Here is a 26,464-nt window from a genome sequence, read left to right on the forward strand (position 1 = left end):
ACCTCACAGCTAGGAGACCAGGGTTCAATTCCCACCGTCGGCCATTTCTGTGTGGAGTTTGCATGTTCTCACCGTGCATGCGTGGGTTTTCTCCGGGTACTCCGGTTTCCTCCCACATTCCAAAAACATGCTAGGTTAATTGGCGACTCCAAATTGTCCATAGGTATGAATGTGAGTGTGAATGGTTGTTTGTCAATATGTGCCCTGTGATTGGCTGGCCACCAGTCCAGGGTGTACCCCGCCTCTCGCCCGAAGACAGCTGGGATAGGCTCCAGCACCCCCCACGACCCTTGTGAGGAAAAAGCGGTAGAAAATGAATGAATGAATGAATGTTTTTGGAATGTGGACATACCGGATACTATACCTGGAGAAAACCCACGCATGCACAGGGAGAACATGCAAACTCTGCACAGAGATGGCAGAGGGTGGAATTGAACTCGGGTCTTCTAGCTGTGAGACCTGCCTGCTAACCACATGTCCAACATAATACAGTCAGAAAAACTCTTCCTCCTATTCCATGCGGAAGTGGTACATTTTTGACTTCTTATTTTGTCCTTCTTGCCCACTGCGTTTGCAAATCTTTCTTAGTTGAAAACAAATAAATAGAAGGCTAACTCCAATTTGCAGTGATCCCATGGCATAGTCTACGCATTAATGTTGCGCAATGTGGTAAAAACAAAGAGTAATAGGAGTGTAAAGGTGACTATAGGGTTGGTTTTCATGTCTACATGACAATAATAATGTTAAAATTATATTTAGAAAGTAAACATAAACAGGATTTCTATGTTCAAACTATGAAGATATTGTGTTTATTAATATTGAATATTAAATGAGTCTGGAACCAATTAGCTGTGATAAACGACGGGTGACTGTACACAATTCTTGCATCCAAAAAACACTTTCTGGCTGCCATTTTCAAGACAAAAGCAATCATTAATAGCAAGTTAATATGCAGGGACTTCCTAAAGTTGACACATGAAAAATTCAAAAGATCTCATAGAAATCTTGTGAGATTTATGTACCTCTTCCGATTTAGGAGTAGCATAAAAATGAGACCAGCAACAAAACAAGAGAATGGAATCGGTATCAATCCGATACTGATACTTGAATCGATACTGTATCTAGTCCTAGTCCAAAGCACACACAGAGTATGAAGAGTATGAAGTTTTTGGAAGTAAATGAAATACAGTAAAGTCTTGTTATATCGATATTCTCGGGAGTCGGAAAAAATACCGATATAACCGGACTGTCGATATATCCGATCCTGTGGCGAACTGCATTAAAAGTGGGCAATAATGCACTCAACATTGTTCTATAGTATAGAACAGGGGTCGGCAACCTTTACTATGAAAAGAGCCATTTTACCCAATGCCCACTGAAGAAAAATAGCCTGGAGCCGCAAAACATATAGTATGTTTAAAACAACATTGGAGGGAATTTGGGGGTATCAAAGTAGTTCAGATAAGAAAAGACGAGTTGGAGTACTCTTGCTAGTTTTGGAGATAAACTTACATAAATGTATGTGTAAACTACTGTAAACGTAAAAACAAGTTCCCATGCCGCTGTTTTTAAATTATCTCGAATTTATTTTTTAGATTTGTAGGTAAGTATTACTTGTTTTTCTTCATGTACTGAACTGGATAGCAGTCAGAACTCACTCAGGATGCATTCATGGTCTCAGACAAAGTTGGATTTTTTAAAACTCATTACAAAAGACGTGCATTTTCCCCACTCGGGTGTTAAAAATATTCAAGCATCGCAAAGGGAGCCACAATAAAGAGGCTGAAGAGCCACATGCGGCTCTGGAGCCGCAGGTTGCTGACCCCTGGTATAGAACAATGTCGAGCAGCTTAAATCAATCTTTGCTTAAGGATTTCAATACCAAAAAAGAACACGGCGAACGGCTGCTTCCAGTCAACTTTATTTTTCACACTTCCACCACCAGAGCACACACACCGATTCCCGCACTTCCTGGTTCACAGGTCATGCTCAACCCGCCCCACATAGCTGGCCAAACACATGCCTGCAACAGAAGAACCAACTGCGTTCGTGGTTTCTCTCGTGTGCATAGATTCTATACAGGCATGTGTTTGGCCAGCTATGTGGGGCGGGTTGAACATGACCTGTGAACCAGGAAGATTGATTTAAGCTGCTTTTGTATCGATATAAGCAGACCAAATTGGCTGGCGGGAGATGAAAAGGGCATCGTAGTAACCGGATTATCATAATAACCAGGTATCGTACTAACGGAACTAATTATATCATAAAAGACTAGAAATTTGCCGGGAAATGAAAATAGTATCGTAATAAGTAGTAATTCGTTATAACCGATATCGATATAACGAGACTTTACTGTATTTTTGTCATGTGACCATGTTCAGCATGTAACTTGACAGTCCACATCATGGTTCAAGTCTCTTGACCCCAGCGTCATTTAGTGGTGTGTCTGTTCGTCCATCTGTCCTCCTAATCCACATTCAACTAGTCACCCACCTCATTCTCTGCTTCATGTCAGCTGCTCTCTAGACAGAGCAGTCCATTTAGTCAGGGTGTGCGGACATGTGTGCATGTAAAACGCTCGTTCTCCATCCATTTTGAGAGGCGAGGTGCGTTCGAGCGTGAAGGATAGCTGTCCGTCCGAATTACAGTCAGTTGTTGTGCACTGTGTGTGTGTGTGTGTCTAGGAATGCAGCCCAAGTGCCGCATTCAAAAACGGCTGGACTTCATGTTTTTGGTTCATCTTGCAACTCCTGTGTTGATCACCTCAGCAGATACAGTAGATCCACCATTTTCCCCGAGGTTGAGCTCTGGAACCATCAACGAATGGCTAAAAATGCGAGTAATTGATATGCCCACAAAAATGTTTCCAAACCATCCTACTCACTTGAAATTAACAATGTCTTGTGATTTTGGATCAACATTTGCAATAAAAATGTCCTTCTTATTATTAGATTCAGCAGATTCAGAACCCTCACCTCCTCTCTTCAATTACCATTGTTGACTTATTAATCACACTTTTTTAATGAATTAATCACGACTAATTGCAATTAGGGCAGCACAGCAGATGAGTGGTTAGCGTGCAGGCCACACAGCCAGGAGACCCAAGTTCAATTCCACCCTCAATTCCATGTTCTCCCCGTGCATGCATGGGTTTTTTCCCACATCACAGGGCACATACAGACAAACAACCATTCACACTCACATTCATACCTATGGACAATTTGGAGTGGCCAATTAACCTAGCATGTTTTTGGAATGTGGGAGGAAACCGGAGTACCCGGAGAAAACCCACGCATGCACGGGGAGAACATGCAAACTCCACACAGAGATGGCCGAGGGTGGAATTGAACTCGGTTCTCCTAGCTGTGTGGCCTGCACGCTAACCACTTGCTCACTGTGCAACCAAAATGTAACAGAATCCATGAAATAAATGAGTTAAGATGTTATTTTTGACAGCCATAAATGAATGTATAAATCTAACAATGTAACAATGTATCTAAAAAATATAGTTTTGATCCCATACTGTTCCTGCCCTACTGGTAGTGGATGATCAGCACATCCCTGTGGTTGGTGGATTTGGTGTAAAGGGGGTAAAATCTTTGTTGACAAATGCGTGCCTGTGCTTATGTAATGAATAGAAAACCCAAATGGATGTTACTATTTGAAACACCAAATGCCAGTCAGCTGTCTTGACAGTTGCTCTGTGCACAAACAGCTACTGAAACGGATGCAAAAGTGTGAGTGGAAGTTGAAAGCAGATTGTAACGAGCTTCAGAGGGTGAAAGACGGCATCACCGCAGAGTGTGACAACACTGCCACAAAGCTGCGGTGGCAGTCTTCTCACACCAGCCACTTCCTCAACCTTCTCACGCGATGAGGCTCACTGAGCTGTCAGGATCACTTCTGTGTGAACACCAGCGTGCATCCCTTCATGAACACTTCAATCATGGCCCACATTTTATGACATAGCAGATGGTTTCCGACTCCTTGCTAAACCTCTTTCTCACCACTTAAATCGTCACATGGGGGACAAAAATGTATTAAAAAGAAATAAACTTTTTACTACTCACACTATACAGAAACATCTAATTAAAACACAATAAGGCCTCACAGCTAGGAGACCCGAGTTCAATTCCACCCTCGGCCATCTATGTATGGAGTTTGCATGTTCTCCCCGTGCATGCATGGGTTTTCTCCGGGTACTCCAAAAACATGCTAGGTTAATTGGCAACTTTGTTGCCTCTCGCCACAAGACAGCTGGGATAGGCTCCAGCACCCTTTCCTCCTTTTCCCTCAAGTCTTCTTCCCATTCGTAGATTGTGCTCTTTCCTCATTCTAACTCAATTTTAGCTTGTCTTCTGTCAGTGCATTAAGGTAAATAGAATTTGGATCAAATTTTCCATGTGTACAACCTTCATGTCCAGGTTTTCACTCAGTGAAACCAAATTTCCAACAACAAAGAATTCAAAATAAAATCTTTGCATGAAAACTGTAGCTGCACGGCGCTGCAGTGGTTAGCGTGGAGGCCACACAGGTAGGAGACTGGAGTTCAATTCCACCTTTGGCCATCTCTGTGTGGAGTTTGCATGTTCTCCCCGTGCATGTGTGGGTTTTCTCCGGGTACTCCGGTTTCCTCCCACATTCCAAAAACATGCTAGGTTAATTGGCGACTCCAAATTGTCTATAGGTATGAATGTGAGTGTGAATGGTTGTTTGTCTATATGTGCCCTGTGATTGGCTGGTGACCAGTCCAGGATGTACAGCTGGGATAGGCTCCCCAGTGACCCAGTGAGGATAGGCGGTACAAAATGAATGAATGAATAATACCTAGTACTCTTTTTTTGCTGATTTTAAGGTTCTTCAAAAGGAAATAAGGGTTAAAAACTCATTTGGTCTTAAAAAGTGTCCTCTAGTAGCCTCTAGTGGCTGCTGCTGTGTACTGCAATAGTGACACCTTTTCCACTGAATGGCACTGTCACTGTTGTCACCCTGGCAAGGCTGGGTGATAAAAATTTGGCAAATCAATCCAATGCCAAGCAAATACGTACATGGCCAGTATTCCCGATATCAACTAATCTTGCTGAAATGTTGCTTTTCAGTCTTTTATTCATCTTTTCATGTCAAATCCACATGTTTTCCATTTACAGCAAAAGAAAAAGAAAAAAAAAACATGACCTCTCAGTCCCAATACTTCTGTCCGGTATTCTATGCAACATGCTCTTTCCATTCCAATAAATGAAAAATGAAATGAATGTTGAAAAAAAATGCACAGAGTCCATCAGTGTTTTTCATTATCAGTAAATTGTCGTCATTTATTTGACTGTTGAAAGTTGTGCTGTACAGGGGTTGTAACAAAATGGTGACAGATGTATACAAAGACCGTAGACAGCAGTAGAAGTGGCAGGAATGATTCTCCTTGGAAAACCTTAGCTCATGTACCGTGGACTCAGATTTGTCGTTAGTTGCTTTTAGCTGAGAAATGCCTGACTGTACACGTTCATTTATGATATGTAAACTTGCACATGAATCTATGGAAGCTCATTACAGACAGTATCAAATGCAGGAATAATTAAAATATTTGTTATAATGTACATTGGTATAGACTGATACTAGATACCACATCAATTACTGACAAGACAACATGTAAATAATTCCATTTGCTTATATTATTCTTGTAGAAAAAGGGTATAGTATACAATTTATCTCGTAACAATCTGGTTATTTTCTGCTAAGACATTTACAATACCGTATTGAGAAGGATTTTTTCAAGCTGTCGTCTAATAAAAACCCCACCACGTAGAAAAATGAAGTCTGTCTCACATGTGTAATGGTGGAGTGTATCCAACATGATGGGCTTCATTCACGAGTAACATCAAGTATACCAAATACAGTGGAGCCCGTTTATGGCGACGCCCCTTTGACTAGCTGACTGGTATCGAGATAAGTGTGCGATAAGGGATTCATTCATTCATTCATTCACAGGGCACATAAAGACAAACAACCATTCACACTCACATTCATACCTATGGACAATTTGGAGTCGCCAATTAACCTAGCATGTTTTTGGAATGTGGGAGGAAACCGGAGTGCCCGACGAAAACCCACGCATGCACGGGGAGAACATGCAAACTCCACACAGAGATGGCAGAGTGTGGAATTGAACTCGGGTGCCCTAGCTGTGAGGCCTGCGTGCTAACCACCCCTCCGCTGTGCAGTCTAAAATGACTTATTTTCTCTTATTACATTTATGTATTGGGTAATATGATTGTAAAGGTGACTATAGGGGTGTTATTTCATGTCTACAGGGCTCTAATAATGGTAAAAACCATATAAGGAAGGTCAAACAGGTTTACTATTTATTAATATTGAATCCTACTTTGTGGAAATTCACTTGTCACCAATTAAGCGCGATAAACGAGGAACGATCGTAAATGCGTATATACTGTAACCCATTGGGTAACTTCCTGTTGGGGAAGTGTGGCCTTGGCTTCCCAGCATGCCTTACGGGTTCTTGTGTTATTTTGGGTTGATAAACTCCTGATGGGTGGTGATGTGTGAGTAAGGGTATAAATATTAAGCAGAATCCACGCCGAGGGTGGAATTGAACTCATCGCTGTGCAGTGGATTTATACATGTATACAAAAATACATTTTCTTAGCTCCTGTGATAGGATCCAGATTAATACTGCCATGGTTTTATTTTGAAGCTTACTTTGCACTGCACAGGAAGTCACTGTGTTTTTGTTTTAATGTTGGGTAACTAACTACTATGTAGTTATTAGTAGTCGTTGGCTGAACGGAAGATTAATTTATTCCATCATGGCGCCTGACAGTCACGTAACCTTCCTTCAGCATGTCCACAAGTCCTACTTTTTGTGCAATGCTTGGCTTCCTCTGGACGTCCCGTCAACATTGTGGGTTTTTGTCGGGGAGAAAACGTGCAAACACAACAGGAGACAAGGATTCGTTGGCAATCAGGACGAAGAAGATTGCACAAAAAAAAAAAAAAACAGTGCAACTGCGAGACCGCAAAAGCGAGGGAACACCGTACTTTAACAAATGTCAACACAAACGGATATTTAATGTCCACATCGACTTGAGCGGGCGCTTTTTAGTCATAAGAAGAAGACGTTGGACCAGGACTTGAATGGGTGGGCAACATAGACCGGTTGTTGACATAAACGGGGTCCACTGTATTTGCTTAACAACAAAAATCCTTTTTTTCTCGTATGTCAGAGGTTAAAATTGTTGATTTTTAGTTCCTCCCTTAAAGGAAAACTGCACTTGTTTTCATTTTGCCATCATCTACCATCCTTATGTGAGACAAGAACACACGTCTTTCCCTGTTCTGTGTTCTACATAGCCGCCTCTTGCTGACTGTTTGTCAATAGCAATTCACACCACAAACCCAACCAAAAACGGCAACAACACTGCATTGACATGCTGTGACTTACATATGAACTCATCCAAGACTAGTTAGACGTTTTTATCAACCTAAACGCCCGATCCCAATAACATATTTAGACGTATTTTACACAAGACGCTTAAAGAGGTGATGATGTAACTTCCCACTGATGGATTTGCCTTCAGAGCAATATTAAGCCATAAAACAGCCACTAGGATGCAGAAGTGTATGATAAGAGCTCGTCAGAGATCACGTTGTCGTACAGTAAGTACATTTTCACAAAAAGCTTCTTTTTATGTTTATAGTTCTTTTCCAAATATGAATATTCTAAATAGTACATGGTGTTATATTTTGACATAAATTGTCATTTTGATATAAAACAACCCCATATTTGTGTTGTTTATGTTGGTACTATAGGTGTTCTGCCCTTTTTAGTCGGCAGCTGATATTTTCCTGAAACTTACCTATGTTCTACTGCTGATTACTAAAGAACGGAAAAATGTACAAACAAACTTTTTCTTTCTGATGAAAGTCAGGAGTCTAATCCAACTTTTGGTAGCATCCATGTTTATACAGCCATAAAACACAATATTTTATGCGTCCTGAAAGATCAGTCAAAATGATGAAAAATGGCCGCTATTGAAGGGGTTCTCTATTGATAAGTGGCCTGGGATTGAACGAGTTAACCAAGCTATAGTGATATTCTTATTGTAGGAGCTAACACCGAAGAACTCAGCTCTGATGTTTCACTTTCTATTCTTGCTGGCTCAGCTTCTAAAACCTGTAGCTCATCCTCCATGTACGTATCCAAGTAGCATGAGTTGCTATTATATGTTGTCATGAATGTTCCTGTTAGTTACTACATAATTACAGCATGGATATAAACGTTATCTTACAGGGCTTTTTAGGTGGAAAAGGTGCACAAGTGTTCTTGTCTCACATAGGGATCGTGGATGATGGGATGTTGCAGTTTCAGAGTACACAGCAGAAAATTCCAGACAATCATCCTGGAAAAAAACAAATTCAGCTAGTAGGGGAGGCCACATGTTTTATAACAGGGGCGTCAATCTCCATTTTGTATTGTCTTACCAACATTACGACTGATTGAGTTTGACACCCGTGTTTTAAGACAAGGCTCACATACGTACATGTGAAGAGTGGGAAACAATACAATCACAACACAGGCTCATTCTGATGATTTAGTTTGTCCCTAATAAGCTTCCATAGATTTCATTTTTGCATTAGCAAACCATAAATCTTGCTCGCCATTGTTTTCGTGGTAATATATTGTAAACATAGCGTAGCCATGACAGAGGTAAGTGGCAAACATCGTATGCTTTCTGCCACATTCAAGACAATGACAGTCAATACATCATGTCAGCACAAAGTCAAATATTTATTTTAGGGGTTGAAAAATTATAATAAAAAAAAAATTAGCAGTCATTGCTTGACCAAATTTGAAGACGTCAATAAATAAATCAAACAGGCAAGACACAAATGAATGAATAAATAAATAAATATATACAATGAAGAGGTAAAAGGACAGCGTTGTTGAAATCCAGAGGCAGAGTAACTTAAAAACAAAAAACAAAAAAAAAACATGCATGGTCTGCCAGCTGTCAGTCCACGTATGAGGCAAAACGTGTGATGCTGCACATGTATTTGGCACAACCTAACACCGGCTGTCACTCAGCCAGTCTTTGCAGATGGCAGTCGGCACGTCCGACGACACACTGGAGGCAACACAAAAGTAGCACAGTGGCTCGCTGTCAAGCGTCTCCTTTCAAGATCCAATGAATGCTAGAAAAATAATCATCTTTCAGATGTTGACTTTATGGGGATTTGTTTGTACCGATGCTTGAGTCCAGACAAATTAACAGATGCCTTTTGTTCTGGATGTCATGTTTATCTTAGCTTACACAGAAGAGCTAGTTAAAGAACTACTTTAAATCTCCTAAAATGGGCTTGACTTGAACTAATTCTGGAAGTGGTTAAGATGGGTGTTTCTCACACTTAAATGTTTCACATCATCAAACAAATGGAAATATTAAAAATCCAAACCTACATAGCCCTGTGTGAAAAAGCGACCCCCCCTTTAAACCTAATAACTGGTTGGGCCACCCTTAGCAGCAACAACTGCAATCAAGCGTTTGTGATAACTTGCAATGAGTCTCTTCCAGCGCTGTGGAGGAATTTTGTCCCACTCATCTTTGCGGAATTGTTGTCATTCAGCCACATTGGAGGGTTTTCCAGCATGAAGCGCCTTTTTAAGGTCATGCCACAGCATCTCAATAGGATTCAGGTCAGGACTTTGACTAGGCCACTCCAAAGTCTTCATTTGGTTTTTCTTCAGCCATTCAGAGGTGGACTTGCTGGTGTGTTTTGGATCATTGTCCTGCTAAAGAACCCAAGTTGGTTTCAGCTTGAGGTCACCAAAAACAGATGGCCAGACATAGAACTCATGGTTCCATTTATCACAGCAAGTCTTCCAGATCCTGAAGCAACAAAACAGCCCCAGACCATCACACTACCACCACCATATTTTACTGTTGAGATGATGTTCTTTATCCACACTACAGCATTACTTTTACACCAGATGTAGTAGGACACACTTGCAAAAATTTAAACTTTTGTCTTGTCAGATCACAGAGTATTTTCCCAAAGGTCTTGGGGATCATCAAGATGTTTTTCTGGCAAAATTGAAACAAGCCTTAATGTTCTTTTTGTTCAGCAGTGGTTTTGGCCTTGGAACTCTGCCATGCAGGCCGTTTTTGCCCAGTGTCTTTCTTATGGTGGAGTCATGAACACTGACCTTAACTGAGGCAACTGAGGCCTGCAGTTCTTTGGATGTTGTTGCTGGGTCTTTTGTGACCTGGGGGGTGTCATTTTGATTGGCCGGCCACTCCTGGGAAGGTTCACCACTGTTCCAATTTTGGCCATTTGTGGAAAATGGCTCTCACTGTGGTTTGCTGGAGTCCCAAAGCTTTAGAAATAGCTTTATAACCATCTCCAGACTCAATGTCAGTTAAGTTTTAGCAGGGGTGCAGTCACTTTTTCACAGAGGGCCATCTAGGTCTGCTTATTATGTAGGAGAAGAGGAGGTTATAGCTGACTAGCCTGGGACAAGTAGGACAGTGGGACAACTCGTTCGTAGCCTGAAGACCACCTGTAATCTAAGACACTTTGGAGTGGATGTCATGTGACAGTCACAACCTGCCAAAGATATGTAATTTCCCCCAAAATGGAAGGTAGGAAAGCCAATTTCCAAACTTCATTTGTTTGCCATTGAATGGTCATTTCCAACCCCTTGAACATTTCTAATAATACGGTGGCAAATATTACAATTCAACTGTTTTACTTCAGTATATTTCTTCAATGAATTTTCATTAAAAAAAGCTAGGAAAATATCGCTATCGGGCTTTTAGCCTTGACATTGCTTTTTAAAGCATGAAAAAATGCTAATAGGACACTCAATATATTTCAATTATTCTGAATTAAAAGTTCGTTTTGTACGTTTGTGGAATTGAGCACAAAAAAGTGTGATGTTGACTTATTTTTTCATGCTCACAACTAATCTAGTAATGGACTAGAGCTAAAACTAGATAGGACAGCTCTAGTCTTATTTGGTCATGAGCATGAACTAGGGCTATCTTGTGACCTATGCTTGTGACCTATGCTAGTCCTAGTTCAGGTTCATGACTAGATAGGACAGCTCTTGTCCTAGTTCATGCTCATGACCAAAAAAGACTCGTGACGAGATAGGACAGCTCCACTCCTAGTTCATGCTCATGACCAAATAAGACTAGAGCTGTCCTATCTCGTCACGAGCATAGTCACAAGCATAGGTCACTGGATAGGACAGCTCTAGTCTTATTTGGTCATGACTATGAACTAGAGTCATGAGCTCTAGTTTTATTTGGTCATGAGCATGAACTAGGACAAGAGCTGTCCTATCTAGTCATGAACCTGAACTAGGACTAGCATAGGTCACAAGCATAGGTCACAAGATAGCTCTAGTCCTAGTTCATGCTCATGACCAAATAAGATAGAGCTGTCCTAGCTAGTCATAAACCTGAACTAGGACTAGCACTATCCTATCTAGGCATGAACCACAACTAGAAAAACAGCTGTCCTATCTAGTCATAAACCTGAACTTGGACTTGAGTTGTCCTAGCTAGTCATGAACTAGGACTAGGACTGTTATATCTTGTCATGATCATGAGCATGAATAGGATTAGAGGTGTGTCCTGTCCAGTCATGAACTAGGACTAGAGCTGTTTTATCTGGTCATGAGCATGAACTAGGGCAAGAGCTGTCCTATCTAGTCATGAGCATAAACTAGGACTAGAGTTGTCCTTAAATACTGTAGCTAGAACTAAGCATGAGCTGCTAAAGTCTGCTGAGATGAGAGGTGAAACGTCTTCCAAGACTATTTCCTAAATAGTCCAGTTGCCATCCATTCCAGCCCTGAGAATACCATGACCTCCTGGATCAATGACAATAGTCGCAGATATTGAAAGGCATCCATAAATTTGTCTAAGTCACTGAAGCAGGAGCCTCCATAGGACTTTTCCAACGAGCCCACTGATAGACGAAGTGCACAGAAAAACCAAAACTGCCAGATGGAGTGAAATCCCCTGACTTGTCATCAAGTAGTCAGTCCACACAGGTCATTTTTACTGACACAAATTCAAATAAAAGTACTACCCATCATGTGTTTCCACCACAATTCAAAGTCCCTCCGCTCTAAAAAAAAAAAAAAATACTTCAAGTACTCCAAGTCAAACATTGCAAGCCATCTCGTATCAACGTGTGATATCTTTGAAGAGAAAAGCACTTAACCGTCAGCAGAATCTCTCCAGCAAACACAAAAGGATCATTCCCTCTTCCCGCTCTCGAACTGCCTCGCTGACCACGCGTTGAAGACACAACAGCACATGGTGTACAACAGCGCCTTATCTAGAACTAGCATTTCACTGTCTTAAAAAAATAGCAATGAAAAACGGGAAATCATGAGCCGGTCAAGCCTGCGACTCCAACACAAAACAACAAACAATGTAAACCAGGGGTGTCCAAAGTTCAGCCCACAGCTTGTTTTTTGTTCTAAAAATACAACTAATTCTTTATTAATAAGATATATTATGAGATATTACACTAATACTAGTAGATCCCCGCTTTTTTTTTTTGGTAAGTTGGTTATGAGTAATTGGTATGTCTATATTTGACACTTACCCACCCCATAAAACCCTCTTGCTAGCTCTTCCTCCAATTTCTGATCAGCATTTGCAATAAAAGTGACCCTCCCCTTCTCTCTTCAATTGCCATTGTTCAGGTTTAAGTCCTAAATATGCATCACACATTTATGAAATGCATTTAAAGTATAAAATGTATAGGTACGCACTTTTGGCCGGACTATGGTGCGTTCAAGTACGTGTCAATTCTCAAAATACATTATCAGTGAAAGACATAAACATGGAAAAATGGTTGGCTTTATATGTATGCTGTACATTTGAGCTGTATTATTCAGATGTGAATACAATGAAATTAATTCCAAAAATTACTAGGGGCCATGAGTGCTGATTGGTTAATATCCACCAGGGGATCCACTGTACCGATTTAGACCGGATTGGTTTTTAAGCATCTTTAATGTACAAAATGTATCAAAATGCCACCCTGACTGGGTACTTTGGACACCCCTGATGTAAACAGTAGTTTTCCCTAATGTTTTTGACTTCTGATAAGAATTAGGGGGGAAAAAATGTTAGGATCCCAAAATATGGTGCATGACTCACAGTTCGCACACGTCGAGGGAGAAAAAGAGAAAGAGAAGTTCCATCCGGATTTCATTATCGGCTGGTTTGTGTCTGAACACTTGGAGAAAAAGAATATATTACACAGAGTGATGAAGCAAAGTAGTAGTACTTGTTTCACATACTGTATGCATGTGAGTGCGGTTAACGTGTGTACGCACGTGTGACTTCCACCAGAACACAACAAGTCCCTATTTGTGTTCCTCCAACGCCACTTCCTGAAGTATCCCATCTGCTAAAAGTTTATCATCAAAGCGTCTCCCGTGCCCTTGAAGAACGAAACTGAAACTGGTGGCCAGACAAGACGTCATACCAGGCCTTTCGCTCCAGTATCAACATTGAACGCCATCCAGTCTTGAAGTCCCCTCCTGCTGGTCCGCCTCTTCAATGGGGTGTGGAGGAAGACGGGTGGGGTCGGGGGGGCCAGGTGGTGACGAATGGTGTTCTGTGTTCCTGGCTGGCGTTTGACAAAGAGTAAGGAAGAGTAGCGAGGAGGAAGTTTGAAGTATTGCAGTTGGTCGCCAGGGCGGGAACGGCGGTCTTATTCGATGACCATGCAGTGCGGCAGGTGTTGTGAGTAGTATTTGAAGAGCTCGGCGGTGGCTCCCGGGCAGTTGGTCAGCTCCAGCTCCTCTAGATCCTGCAGCTGAATGAGGCCTGATAAGCCCGTGGTGGTCAGCAGGGGGCAACCTGGAGGCGGTCATTTGTAAAAATAAAACATTATTCTCCTTTCTGGCAGCACAGCCATCTGTAAAACCTATTCATCTTTCTACAATACTTGGAAAAATGCATTAACGACAATACTATTACTATTTATGAAAATAAGGACCATTAAACTCCAAATATTGCAAAGATGAGAACCGCTTAAGCTGTGATTTACCATTTTTCCTTGATTGTTTTGTTGCACAGGAGCCTAACAGCCACCAGATGGCGCTGTGGGCTAAATAACAATGCAGAAAAGCTGTTACCAGACGGTCTAATTCTGTTTGTCTGTCTTCAAATTGGATTATAGCCTTTGGGAAAGTAACAGAAAAGTGGTTAAAAAGTACACGATGTATGGATAATGCTATATTTTACTGATTGTATCATTTCTGTGCTTATACTATACGCTTCTTTGCTTGTTATATGGCAGAATGTATTTGTATGAATACAAAAAAAAATCAGCCTACAGCCTAATTGCTTCTCAATTAAATTATACACATTTACTTATAAGTAATAGCATTTAAAATAATGAGTTATTTGTCATATTGATTTAAAATTAATTGCTTATTAATTACTTTACACACCTAGAAATTATATTATACATAAAGAAGTACATATTATATTGTAAATTAAGGTTTTTAATTGACTATATTAAGTATAATTTTTTTATACTACACATCATTTTGTAATGCTCATTTAATTATTTTTAAGTATTCAAATAATTAATTATTTTATGTCTTATTTATTTCAAATGTATTGTTTATTAATGAAATTATACAATTATACACAAAAATTGAGAAAAATGAACAAAAGTATGCATCACACAGATGGTTCAGGATGTAATATAGCATATGATGTAGCAAATGAAATCTCTATTTAACAGAAAAAGAATGAAAATATTACACTTAAGATCAAATTAATGAAGAGCTCAAACTGCAATTTACCAAACGTAAAACAGTATTGGGAGCACTTTGTAAAGTGTATTCATCTTTGGGGTTAAACAACAGTGCCACCATGTGGTGTACCTGTCAGAAAAATAACAACAAGACACTCATGACATGGGGTGTCTTAATTCTTTCATATGGAAACATTCATTAATGTATGAACAAATTTAAAAAATGGCTCCTGGGCCGCATTTTGAACATCCCTGTTTTGTAGTGACAACTCATACAGTACCTGCTAGAGAGAGAAGACGAAGACTCCTCATTCCAAACAAATGCTGCAGTCCAAAATCCTGCACCTGAGCAATACGGACACACAAAGAATAATACAACAACATAATTAATTATAATCCAAAATACAACCAGCGTGTCATCTGCATTATTCTGTGTGCGCGGACGTTATGTTACCTGACAACACCAACGCAGATAGAGGCTCCGCAATGAAGACATTGTCGACAAATAACCCAAGCCCGTGTCTGTGATCCGTACACATCTAAAAGCACAACGCACAACAAGCTGACTTGGTTGGAAACCAAAACAACACAAACTTTACTGACTCACATGTTATAATAATGACACTTGATGATGAACACTCGTCCACATGAAATAGGATTCCTTATTTATGAATGGAATTTTTTCGCATAGAAAACCTGCTTACAACCTTGTAATTAAGTTTTTTAAAAACATTTTTAGAGCCCTCTATACATGATATAACAACCCTATAGTCATCTTTACAAATAAAATAAGCCATTCAAGGTCTACATATGACTTATGTTAATGTGTGTTGCTGTAAATGTGTCTTGTCAAGTGGATGGTGGACAGGAAGTGACGTCAGGAGTTCAGAGCTTTAGCTTGGTGTGGTTTACAGCCACGACAATTGTTCTTGTTAGGGTTAGGTTATAGAATTCACACCTGTAATAAAAGCCTGCTGCTCCAGTGATCAAGTCTTCTTGGTTCTTGAGTGTCTCACCAAAACATTACAGTAAGACTACTGCCACCTAGTGGTCAGTATACAACACTACATATGATTATGCTTTTGAATCCATCTACTGAATTCCTTAAGTTTGTATTTTACAGGACTCTGATAACACCCACAAACAGAGGAGTGCATGGTAAGTGCCAGCCTTTGGATAGAAACAAATGATAATGGCTTCCTTGTGCCGCTGTTACGACACTGCATATGACAGCGAAGGACAGCTTCACGGCCTAACGAATATGGCTTCCTGTAGCACAGGTAACATGAGTCAACATATATTTGGAAGGAAATGTAAAGTGGTGTAAAAAGGTGTATGTCCCCTTCCTCATTCCTTTTTTTTTGTTGCAAGTTTGTCACATTAAAATGTTTCATTTAACACGTGAATCTAACATTTATGGGCAGAAAAGTAGGAAAAGCATAATAGGGCCCTTCAAGAGAGGGGAAAAAAAGTAGACCAACGATCCTCAAAAGCTAGACATCATGCCAAGATCTAAAGATATTCAAGAATACAGGAGAAAGAAAGTAATTGGCATCTATCAATTTGGAAAAGGTTATACAACCATTTCTAAAGCTTTGGGACTCTAGCAAACCACAGTGAGAGCCATGATCCACAAATGGCAATGGAGTGTGGCCAGCCAACAAAACTGACCCCAAGAGTACAGCGACGACTCCAAGAGGTCACAAAAGACCCCACAACAACATCCAAAGAACTGCGGGTCTCATTTGCCTCAGTTAAGGTCAGTGTTCATGACTCCACCATAAGAAAGACACTGGGCAAAAATGGCTTGCATTGCAGAGTACCAAGACCAAAACCAGTGCTAAACAAAAAAGAACATATCAATTATATCAATTTTGCCACAAAGCCTTTTGATCCCCAAGACCTCTGAGGAAATAGTCTGGAGTCTGACAGGACAAAAGTTGAACTTCATACCAACAGTAAAATGTGGTGGCGGTAGTGTGATGGTCTGAGGCTGAACCTGGAAGACTTGCTGTGATAAACGGAACCATGAATTCTGCTGTCTACCCAAAAATGTCCGGCCATCTGTTGGTGACCTCAAGCTGAAACCAACTTGGGTTCTTTAGCAGGACAATGATCCAAAACACACCAGCAAGTCCACCTCTGAATGGCTGAAGAAAAACCAAATGAAGACTTTGGAGTGGCCTAGTCAAAGTCCTGACCTGAATCCTATTGAGATGCTGTGGCATGACCTTAAAAAGGCGCTTCATGCTGGAAAACCCTCCAATGTGGCTGAATGACAACAATTCTGCAAAGATGAGTGGGACAAAATTCCTCCACAGCGATGAAGAGACTCATTGCAAGTTATCACAAACGCTTGATTGCAGTTGTTGCTGCTAAGGGTGGCCCAACCAGTTATTAGGTTTAGGGGGAGGGGGAGCACTTTTTCACACAGGACCATGTAGGTTTGGATTTTTTTTCTCCCTTAATTATAAAAAAGTTTCATTTAAAAACTGAATTTCGTGTTTGGTTGTGTTGTCATTGACTCATATTTAAATTTAAGTGTGACAAACGTGCAAAAAAAGAAATAATTTACTCTTTCAAAAACTTTTCTTTGTACACAAAAGACCAATTTCTCTCAAATATGTCTGAATCTTAGACAACATGATCCTTGTGTAATTTAGGCTGGCCACAATAAAAGGCCACTCCGAATGTGCAGTTTTATCAGACAACAATGCTACAGGCGTGATGGATGGGTGGATGGATGTAGATAGATAGCTAGATAGATAGACAGATAGCTAGATAGCTAGATAGCTAGATAGATAGCTAAATAGATAGACAGACTTCCTTTATAGTCATTGCAGAATAACACAGCATAAATAATAATAAATAATAATAATAATGTGAAGAATAAATAGATGACATCAAATATGAACAACAATGTACAGCGTGAACAGTAAATTGAACAAATAATTTAAATAATTTTGAATAAATAATAATAATTTCAAGTTGGTGTTGATGGAAGTGGATGGAATTGAACTGAGCCGTACTGCCTGATGTAAACACGTCTTTAAAGTCATTTACAGTAAAATACACAGACGCTGACTGACCTGTCAAGCACCAGTTCTTCCAATTTATGCAAGTCGCAGGCGATGTACTCCAGGGCCATGTCGGTGATCCTTGGGCACCAAGACAAGTCCAAGCTGCGTAGCTTCCGCAGGTTCTCCGCCACCAGCTCGACACCATCGTCAGTGATTTTGGAGCAACCGGAAAGGCTGAGTGCTGTCAGGTTGGGAAGGCTGTGTACCATATTTACCACACCGTGATTGGTGATCTCCCAGCACGAGTGGAGCCGCAGAGTGTGCGTGGTGTAGCCCTGGGAATGAACAAAGATCTTGGGTTATTATTATTCACTCCTGCCAGTTCAAATTCACCACACAACCAGTGGTAGACCAGTGGTAGACCAGTGGTAGACCAGTGGTAGACCAACGGTAGACCAGTGGTATTACATATTTATCCTGACGTTACATAATTTATTGACAGTGATGATAAACCAGGTTATACTTCATAGTTTGGCTGGTCCTGCGACTTATTCATCAAACTATACTGTCTAATTGACTGATGCACACACTTTTTGCAACTGAATACTTTCTAATAAGCTTCTGCCATACAGACTTGGTGTCTGTAAGTAATGTGCAACTATAATTGTGATGCAGGGCAGGTACTATGTTGGTTTACTTCTTCTTCTTGCCACGGCAAACCAATCTCCTCCATCTAACCCTGTCTCTCTCACACCAACTACCCTCATGTCCTCCTACACTACATCCATAAACCTCCTCTTTGGTCTTCCTCTACGCCTCCTACCATTCTTCTACCAATATATTCACTATCTCTCCTCTGAACCATCTCAGTCTGGCCTCTCTGACTTTATCTCTAAGGCCTCTATAACATGTAATGTTCCTCTGATGTACTTGTTCCTGATCCTATCCATCCTGGTCACTCCCAATGTAAACAAACTATGTTTGTTTACTGAAATCCTTAAAAGCTAGTAAGATAAGACATTCCTCTGTGACCCTAATGAGAATAAACAGCATAAAAAATGGATGAATGGATGATCCATACGACACAATCAGGACTGATATTGGTATGACACTGGTCAAATTTAGTGGATATTGATGAAAAAAATTAGAACACCTCACATGAATGCTCCATTGAACATTTGGAGACTGTATTCAATTTCATGTGGTATCTTTGAAAGCTGCTGGATCAGGATACAAACAAAAATGCGTATGTGTATGTGTGTTTAATGTTAAATATATCACAGCAGCAGTATTGCATAACTTGAGTCATATTGTGGGCAATTGAATTACTTCCTTCAGGGGAGCAGAATATTAGTTGCACAGTTGGAACATGTACGTTTGAAGCAAAGTATATTCATACAAATCTATTACTACAACAAGGACAATAGAAGGTTGATATCGGTATGGGATTGATACTGGAATCGCCAATCTAGCAGCACCATTCTAAGATTATTCCTCCCTTTTTTTTGGTCCTTTATGTCTGTTTTTCAAAAGCAAAGTGTTCTTGAACCACCCTCTAATGTGTTTGTTTTGGTTTCTTTTCAGAGGTTTTATTGGCGTATTTATTTGGATTTATGTCAAAATGGAACTGGTGTCACATTCTGTTACGGGCAGAACTCCAGGATGCAGAGACTGAGGCGACATGCTGAGAGAGTCTTTAATTAAGCTCAAACAGAGCAAAACGACAAACACACAATACAAAATAACCAAGAAGAAAGGAAGGTACGGCTAAAGCTAACAAATCAACTCACTGTGGGAGGTGGAAACAAGAAAAAGGAGGCGAATAAAACCAGGAAAAACAGGGAAACTGTGATACGGAACGGAAATGCAACATGGTGCATTGACACAAAGGTAAGAATTACCAAAGGTAAAGTCATGCAGCGGAGGCTCTGTGCTTTTAAGCTAGGATTTCATGCTGCTGATACCAATCCTGAGAATCCATGAATGAAATCGTCCTATACCGACTACTGGCTATATTATCATTATTATTATAATTATATTATAATTCTACTCTTATCATATTATCAACCAAAAACCTGAATGAAAAGCAGGTTTGCCCGCCTCTACTGGGCCCTTCTAGCTGCATCCGTTGCCTTCTGTTCAAGCATAAAAATGGCTAAATGAACAAAAATACAACAATAAGGCATTCAGAAGCTGTGATATGAAGTCTAATACAATATCTGTGATGTCAGCTAGCGAGTGTGGACTGTAGCTGAGCCTTAGCAATAAGTTAGCATTGTAGAGAGTGGCCGGGCACAGCTTCTGTGTAACTGTTCCATCCATCCAGTAATACAATTGTAAAGGTGACTATAGGGGTGTTATTTCATGTCTACAGGGCTCTAATAATGGTAAAAACCATATTAGGAAAATCAAACAGGTTTACTATTTATTAATATTGAATCCTACTTTGTGGAAATTCACTTCTCACCAATTAAACGAGGAACGATCGTAAATGCATATATGCTGTAACCCACTGGGTAACTTCCTGTTGGGGAAGTGTGGCCTCGGCTTCCCAGCATGCCTTACGGGTTCTTGAGTTATTATGGGTTGATAAGCTCCTGATGGTTGGTGATGTGTGAGTAAAGGTATAAATATTAAGAGTCACTTCACATTCACATTCTTTTATTTTCAAACGGTACCTGTTTAGCTGTGAAGTAGGCCATGGCCGTGTCAGTCACATGGTAGGCCTGCAGGCTCAGCTCGGAGAGGTTGGGCAGAAGCTGTGAGATGGCGGCAATGGCGTCATCCGCCACATTGATGCAGTCGCTGACGCTGAGTGACGTTAAGCGGGCGTTTAGACTGGACCACAGGCCGGCCTCTGTGAAGTCGTTGCATCCGGACAGTTCCAGGTGCATCAGACCCTGCATCTGCTCCAACATGACCTGCAATCCATATCAGGAATTAGGAATTGTTATCATTTGCTACATTCATTGTGTCTGCAGTCCTTACTTTAATACAAACATTCAAGCACTGTTTGTTCACCTTGTTTTCAACTCTTTCATGTCTTTATGCAACACATTATGCCAACATCAGGGCTGTACTGTATATGCGGCTAGAAATTAGACTGTGTGAGTGGAAAAAGTAAAAATGTAGCACTGGTGTGGGTACATTTTTTAACCCTTTCATTTGCATTTTGCTCCTGAAATAAGTAAATGCCTCTTCTTCTTCTTTCTCTTTCGGCTTTTCCCTTCAAAGGAAGAGAAAAGCACATCCAACCCTGTCTTCTGCATCTGTCTCTCTCACACCAACTACCCTCATGTCCTCCTTCACTACATCCATAAACCTCCTCTTTGGTCTTCCTCTACGCCTCCTACCTGGCAACTCTAAACGCAACATCCTCCTGATGTACTTGTTCCTGATCCTATCCATCCTGGTCACTCCCAATGAGAACCTCAGCATCCTCATCTCTGCTTCCTGTCTTTTCCTCAGTGGCACTGTTTCTAGACCAAACAACATGACTGGTCTCACCACAGTTTTGTATACCTGAAATTCTTCTATCACACATCACGCCTGACACTTTTTTCCACCCGTTCCATCCTGCCTGCACACACTTCTTCACCTCCTTTTCACAATCTCCATTGTTCCAGGTACTTAAAATTCTGCACCTTCTGTATCTCTTCTCCCTGTAACCTCACTCTTCCATTTGGGTCCCTCTCATTCATACATAATCCTGAAATGAGTCCAAGAAAAGTGAATAAAACTAGGTAAATGTAAATGGTATGTAAATGTACAAGTCTCCTGCAACTTTTCTTTGTTCTCATCGGCAACTCTTGCGTTGATACTCAATGCCGTACAAGCTTGTAGGGCTAACCGACTATGTTGTTACGTATATGGATACAGGAGCTTCTCTGTGATGCAAGTGCTGTCCCACTCATGTGCTAAAATACTTTTTTTCCACTTGTATCCATCACATATGGCGCACATGAAGCCTATCCCAGCCGTTTACGGGCGAGGGGCGGGGTACAGCCTGGACTGATCACCAGCCAATCACAGGGCACATATAGACAAACAACCATTCACACTCACATTGATACCTATGGACAATTTGGAGTCACCAATTAACCTAGCATGTTTTTGGAATGTGGGAGGAAACCGGAGTACCCGGAGAAAACCCACGCATGCACGGGGAGAACATGCAAACTCCACACAGAGATGGCCGAGGGTGGACTCGAACTCGGCTCTCCTAGCTGTGTGGCCTGCACGCTAACCACTCGACAACCGTGCAGCCCTGTCAAATATCATTTCTTGAAATATCGAGATGCTGTCAAAAACCTGCATGGGGTTCTTCCATTTCAGGTGCCATCAATTGCTGATGCACATTTCAGCACCCAAAACAGGAAAGTCCATATATAGATCATGCAGGCAACACTTTCAGCTTTCACCATGACAACCATGCACTCATCCCAGAATAGCCCTCTTGCCTAGCAGGTATGAGGAGACATCTGAGAAACACTCCCCAGCATTAAACTCCTTTTGTTGACAGCGGTGAAATATGACAGCATGTAAACAGAGCCTGATTATTAGGTGATTATTTCAACCAAAAGGAATAGAATATCTTCAACATGGGATCTACTAGTGTCGTTTATAGGAGGCACAATACAGTAATGTACTGTATTATAGTACTTGTATCCTAGTATTCACAGAAGTTACGCTCCACGATCACCCACGGATGGCAAAAAAACAAGCATAATGGATGCAACTTTAAAAAGCCTCTATATATAACCTTAATATGCCTCTCACAGTTATTCAACACATTTCAAGTTCAGTTTTACACATCAAGAAACAATTACAGGTATATAGTATTGGACTTACACAACATCACATCTTGTCAAAGCATCTTCCTGCTGGAAATTGGACTATGAGACAGCGCCTTCTGCTGGATTCATAGATGCAGTACTGTTTTTGTTTTTGTAGACCAGGGGTGGGCAAATATTTTGACTCGTGGGCCGCATTGAGTTAACAAAATTGTCCAGGGGGCCAGAACATGTATTTAACACACACATTTTCCTTGAATGATTTGTCTAATTGTAGCTGTATGTTCTCATGTGGCTTTTTTCAGGAGCACTTTAAACATCAAACTATGTCACTAAATTTTACATTTAAAAAAAAAATGACTAAATAAGACATGTTGCCAGTTTGTATGTTAAAAGTTGAAATACTGAAAAAGCAACTGGCGGGCCGGATTCAAACACTTGGTGGGCCGCATGTGGCCCCCGGGCCGTAGTTTGCCCACCCCTGTTGTAGACAGTGCCTAATCCACCAATATGTGAGATGGCGAATGCCGAACCACAAATAAGGGGATGTACTGTATACCATGTGACTGCAGGGGTGGGCAAATATTTTGACTCGTGGGTCGTATTGAGTAAACAAAATTGTCGGGGGGGCCAGAACATATATTTAACACACACACACACAAACACACACACAGGCACACACACACTATTTTATGCTTATAATTTTCCTTGAATTATTTGTCAAATTTCATGTTATCTATGAAGTGTTATACTATCAGCTGTATGTTCTCATGTCCCGTTTTTTCAGGAGCACTTAAAACATCAGACCACATCAACTATGTAATTCAATTTTACATTTTTTTTTTTACTAAATCAGACATCCGACTTGCAAGTCATGTTGCCAGTTTGTATGTTAAAGGTTGAAATACTTATAAAGCGACTGGAGGGCCGGATTCAAACGCTTGGTGGGCCGCATGTGGCCCCCGGGCCTTAGTTTGCCCACCCCTGCTATACTTTATCTATAAATATGCTTATATATAATAAAGATTAAATTGGCGACTCCAAATTGTCCATAGGTATGAATGTGAGTGTGAATGGTTGTTTGTCTATATGTGCCCTGTGATTGGCTGGCAACCAGTCCAGGGTGTACCAGACAGCTGGGATAGGCTCCAGCACCCCCCACGACCCTCGTGAGGATAAGCGGTAGAAAATGAATGACTAATATAGATTCCAGTCATTCCATTCCAGATTTCCAGCGAGTGACTCACCTCCAAACCTGCGTCCGTGATGGTGGACCTCTTGAGGCTGACAGAGCGTACGCCTTTCTTGGAGAGCGGGTAGTTGTCAATAAATTCACAAATGTCCAGGTCTGACACGCCCACTAAGCAAAAAGACTGGAAGCCACGCAGGGCGAAGGCCTGAAGACTGACAAACTCCTTCTCTCCATTGGGCAACAGGGTGTAAAGCTCCTTGGCATGCAGTATGGGCGTCACACCCTCCCAGAACTTTGGCTGGTAGAGCACTTTGCGCCATGTCTTGCATACCTGGGCCAACACGCACTTTTCAGCAGTGGTGAAGTACCAGAGCAGTCGGTTTAGCAGCTTCTCATCCAGGACAAGCTGGCGCTCCAACAGGATGGGTTTGGGTAAAGTGAGGGGGGGTAGCTGACGAAGGCTCTTCAGGCCTACAAGCTGCTTGCCGGGTTCCAGGTCCGAACCCAGAATAGAGGCTGCTGAGTGTGGCATGATGCCGCTGTCCAGGTGGTGGTGATGGTGGTAGGGAAGGGAGGATGGCGGAGGAGGAAGGATGGAGGGCACCGATGAGGACTGGCACAGACGGTTCTTGGCAGCAGGGGTGCCCTTGGTGATGCTGGCACTGCCCAGACCGTTGGGCTGGCTCGGGGGCAACTTCACCATGCCGTTGCGAGTCACGCAAGGAGACTTCAGCTCGCTGGGGGTGGACATGTTCAACATTTGGAACCTGGGGAAAGGAACACAGCCAATGTCAAAAATAAGAGATGCTTTAGGGGAAAAAGCATAACCTTGTAGGAGACACCAAAACTCATTCAATCCCAGCCATGTTTCTAAAGCCGTTCCTCTAGGTGTCGGCCATTTTTGATGATTTTGATTGATTTTTCAAGGCACACAGAATATTGTGTGCTTGGGCTATATTGGTATGTTATATACCAAAACAAAGGTTACACTCTTATCTTTCATTAGAAAAAAAAGTTTGTTTCTACCTTTTTCCATTCTTTAGTAATCAGCAGTAGAACATAGGTAAGTTTCAGCAAAATATCACTTCTAAACGGGGTTGCATGGCGGACGAGTGGTTAGCATGCAGCAAGGAGACCAGGGTTCAATCCCACCCTCAGCCATGTACTCCCCGTGCATGCGTGGGTTTTCAATTCATTTACAAATATAACACCATGAACTATTTACAGTTTTCACATTTGGAACTGTACTGTGTAAACACACACACACACCATGCATGTGAATGCATTAAAATTCCCCCTCAATGTGTAATCTCTTCAATGCTATAAGACACCTAGTTGCTGTGCAGTATGTATTACTATGGGAAAGTTGCAGGCCGAGTTCTTATAAAAGGCCTTCGGCCACCATGTCCACCGAATAAAACTGCACCAAACATGATCTCTTCTATTGTGGAGTTGCGTCATCATTTTTGCCTCTTGCGCAAAGAACCGTAATCTAGTCCAGATGCCTCCCAGATGCCTCCCTGGTGACGTGTCCCGGGAATGCCCAGCCGGGAGAAGGCCCTGAGGCAGACCTAGGACACGCTGGTGGGATCATGCCTCACAGCTGGCCTGGGAATGCCTTGGTATTCTCCCGGTGGAGATGGAGGAGTCTGGGCTTCCCTACTGAGACTGCTGCCCCCTGCGACCCGGACCCGAATAAACGGAGGACAATGAAATGGAATAGTTTAGTCATTTTAAATTGGCCATCACGTCATCAAAATACAATTATATTATCTAGCAAGCATAGTAACTACACCCGGACTCGCCTCCAGCCTCCACTGTTTATCTCGGGACTACTGGTTTAACTTATCACTTCCTTCTCCCAGCACACGTTCAGACACATTGACCGAGTCCGAATGAGGCTTGACTGTAATGAGTAGCAATTTAATGAAGATAAAAAAAAACATTTACGTTTTAGATCCCGCTCCATGGATGCGTACAGCTCCACTAAGCTCTCAGTGTGCCGTGTGAGCTGACGGATTGTGGCTGCTTTAGGGCGGGGCGGAAGTCACAGCGGCATCCGCTGCTGCTTAGTGAGAACACAAACTGCAGATCAATATGTGCTTTCACTTTTAAGTCCCCGAATTGTCATGTTTTGCCTTGTTGGTGTTGTGGTGTGTTGAAAGATGACACCCAATTACAGGTAAGAAGTATAAATTACATAATGAATTAATTTATGACAATTAATGAATGGCTGCCGTGCAGCGGCAGGGATTTAATCATGAGCAGTTACAATGCAAACAACGCCAGACAGACACCACAGGCAAGACTAAATAATCAAACACAAAATGAGATGCAGGTGCGTTGGAATATAAACGTAAGACAGGCAGAAAGCAACACAGACTAAACAGGAAGCACTACAAAATAAGAGCATGAAACTGAAACTAAACAAACTGTGCAGAAAATCAGAATACTAGAAAACTCTCCAACAACAGCAGAAAAAGTTACTAGTCACTTTTGAGAAAATATGTTGCCAAGAGGGTTTGGAATGTTGCCAGATTTAGCGACAAAGCCACAAATGATCACATTTTTGATTTTGGTTTTTATTTTGATTCTTATGTTTTCATATGATACAGTATACTCTTATAAACGTAATGGGTGTGTTTTGC

General features: G+C 41.3%; 1 protein-coding gene and 1 long non-coding RNA gene across 3 annotated transcripts in view; both read right to left on the bottom strand.

The window, feature by feature from the left end:
- Nucleotides 1–5,284: 5,284 nt before the first annotated feature.
- Nucleotides 5,285–11,119, bottom strand: LOC144901884 (uncharacterized). Its single transcript, XR_013630022.1, has 2 exons — nt 11,040–11,119; nt 5,285–10,800 (listed from the first exon to the last, which is right to left on the bottom strand). It is a non-coding gene; the product is annotated as an uncharacterized LOC144901884 (long non-coding RNA).
- Nucleotides 11,120–11,414: 295 nt separating this feature from the next.
- Nucleotides 11,415–26,464, bottom strand: part of fbxl16 (F-box and leucine-rich repeat protein 16) — a 28,946-nt gene continuing 13,896 nt past the window's right edge. The window contains exons 2-8 of one of the 2 annotated variants that reach the window (XR_013630034.1): nt 23,872–24,583; nt 20,510–20,752; nt 17,901–18,166; nt 15,266–15,350; nt 15,093–15,156; nt 11,553–13,904; nt 11,415–11,476 (exon numbers count right to left, since the gene is read on the bottom strand). Coding sequence is in view for 1 of the 2 variants with exons in the window: in XM_058049445.2 (XP_057905428.2) it covers nt 13,756–13,904; nt 15,093–15,156; nt 15,266–15,350; nt 17,901–18,166; nt 20,510–20,752; nt 23,872–24,576 (1,512 nt within the window). In the remaining variant the exon portion in view is untranslated. Of the gene's footprint in view, nt 11,477–11,511; nt 13,905–15,092; nt 15,157–15,265; nt 15,351–17,900; nt 18,167–20,509; nt 20,753–23,871; nt 24,584–26,464 lie in introns of those variants that run through there. The other variant, XM_058049445.2, reaches the window with a different exon arrangement.

The sequence above is a fragment of the Doryrhamphus excisus genome, linkage group LG16 (assembly GCF_037039965.1).
Source record: "Doryrhamphus excisus strain RoL-2023G ecotype Guam linkage group LG16, RoL_Dexc_Guam_v1.1, whole genome shotgun sequence".
NCBI classification, from domain to species: Eukaryota; Metazoa; Chordata; class Actinopteri; order Syngnathiformes; family Syngnathidae; genus Doryrhamphus; species Doryrhamphus excisus.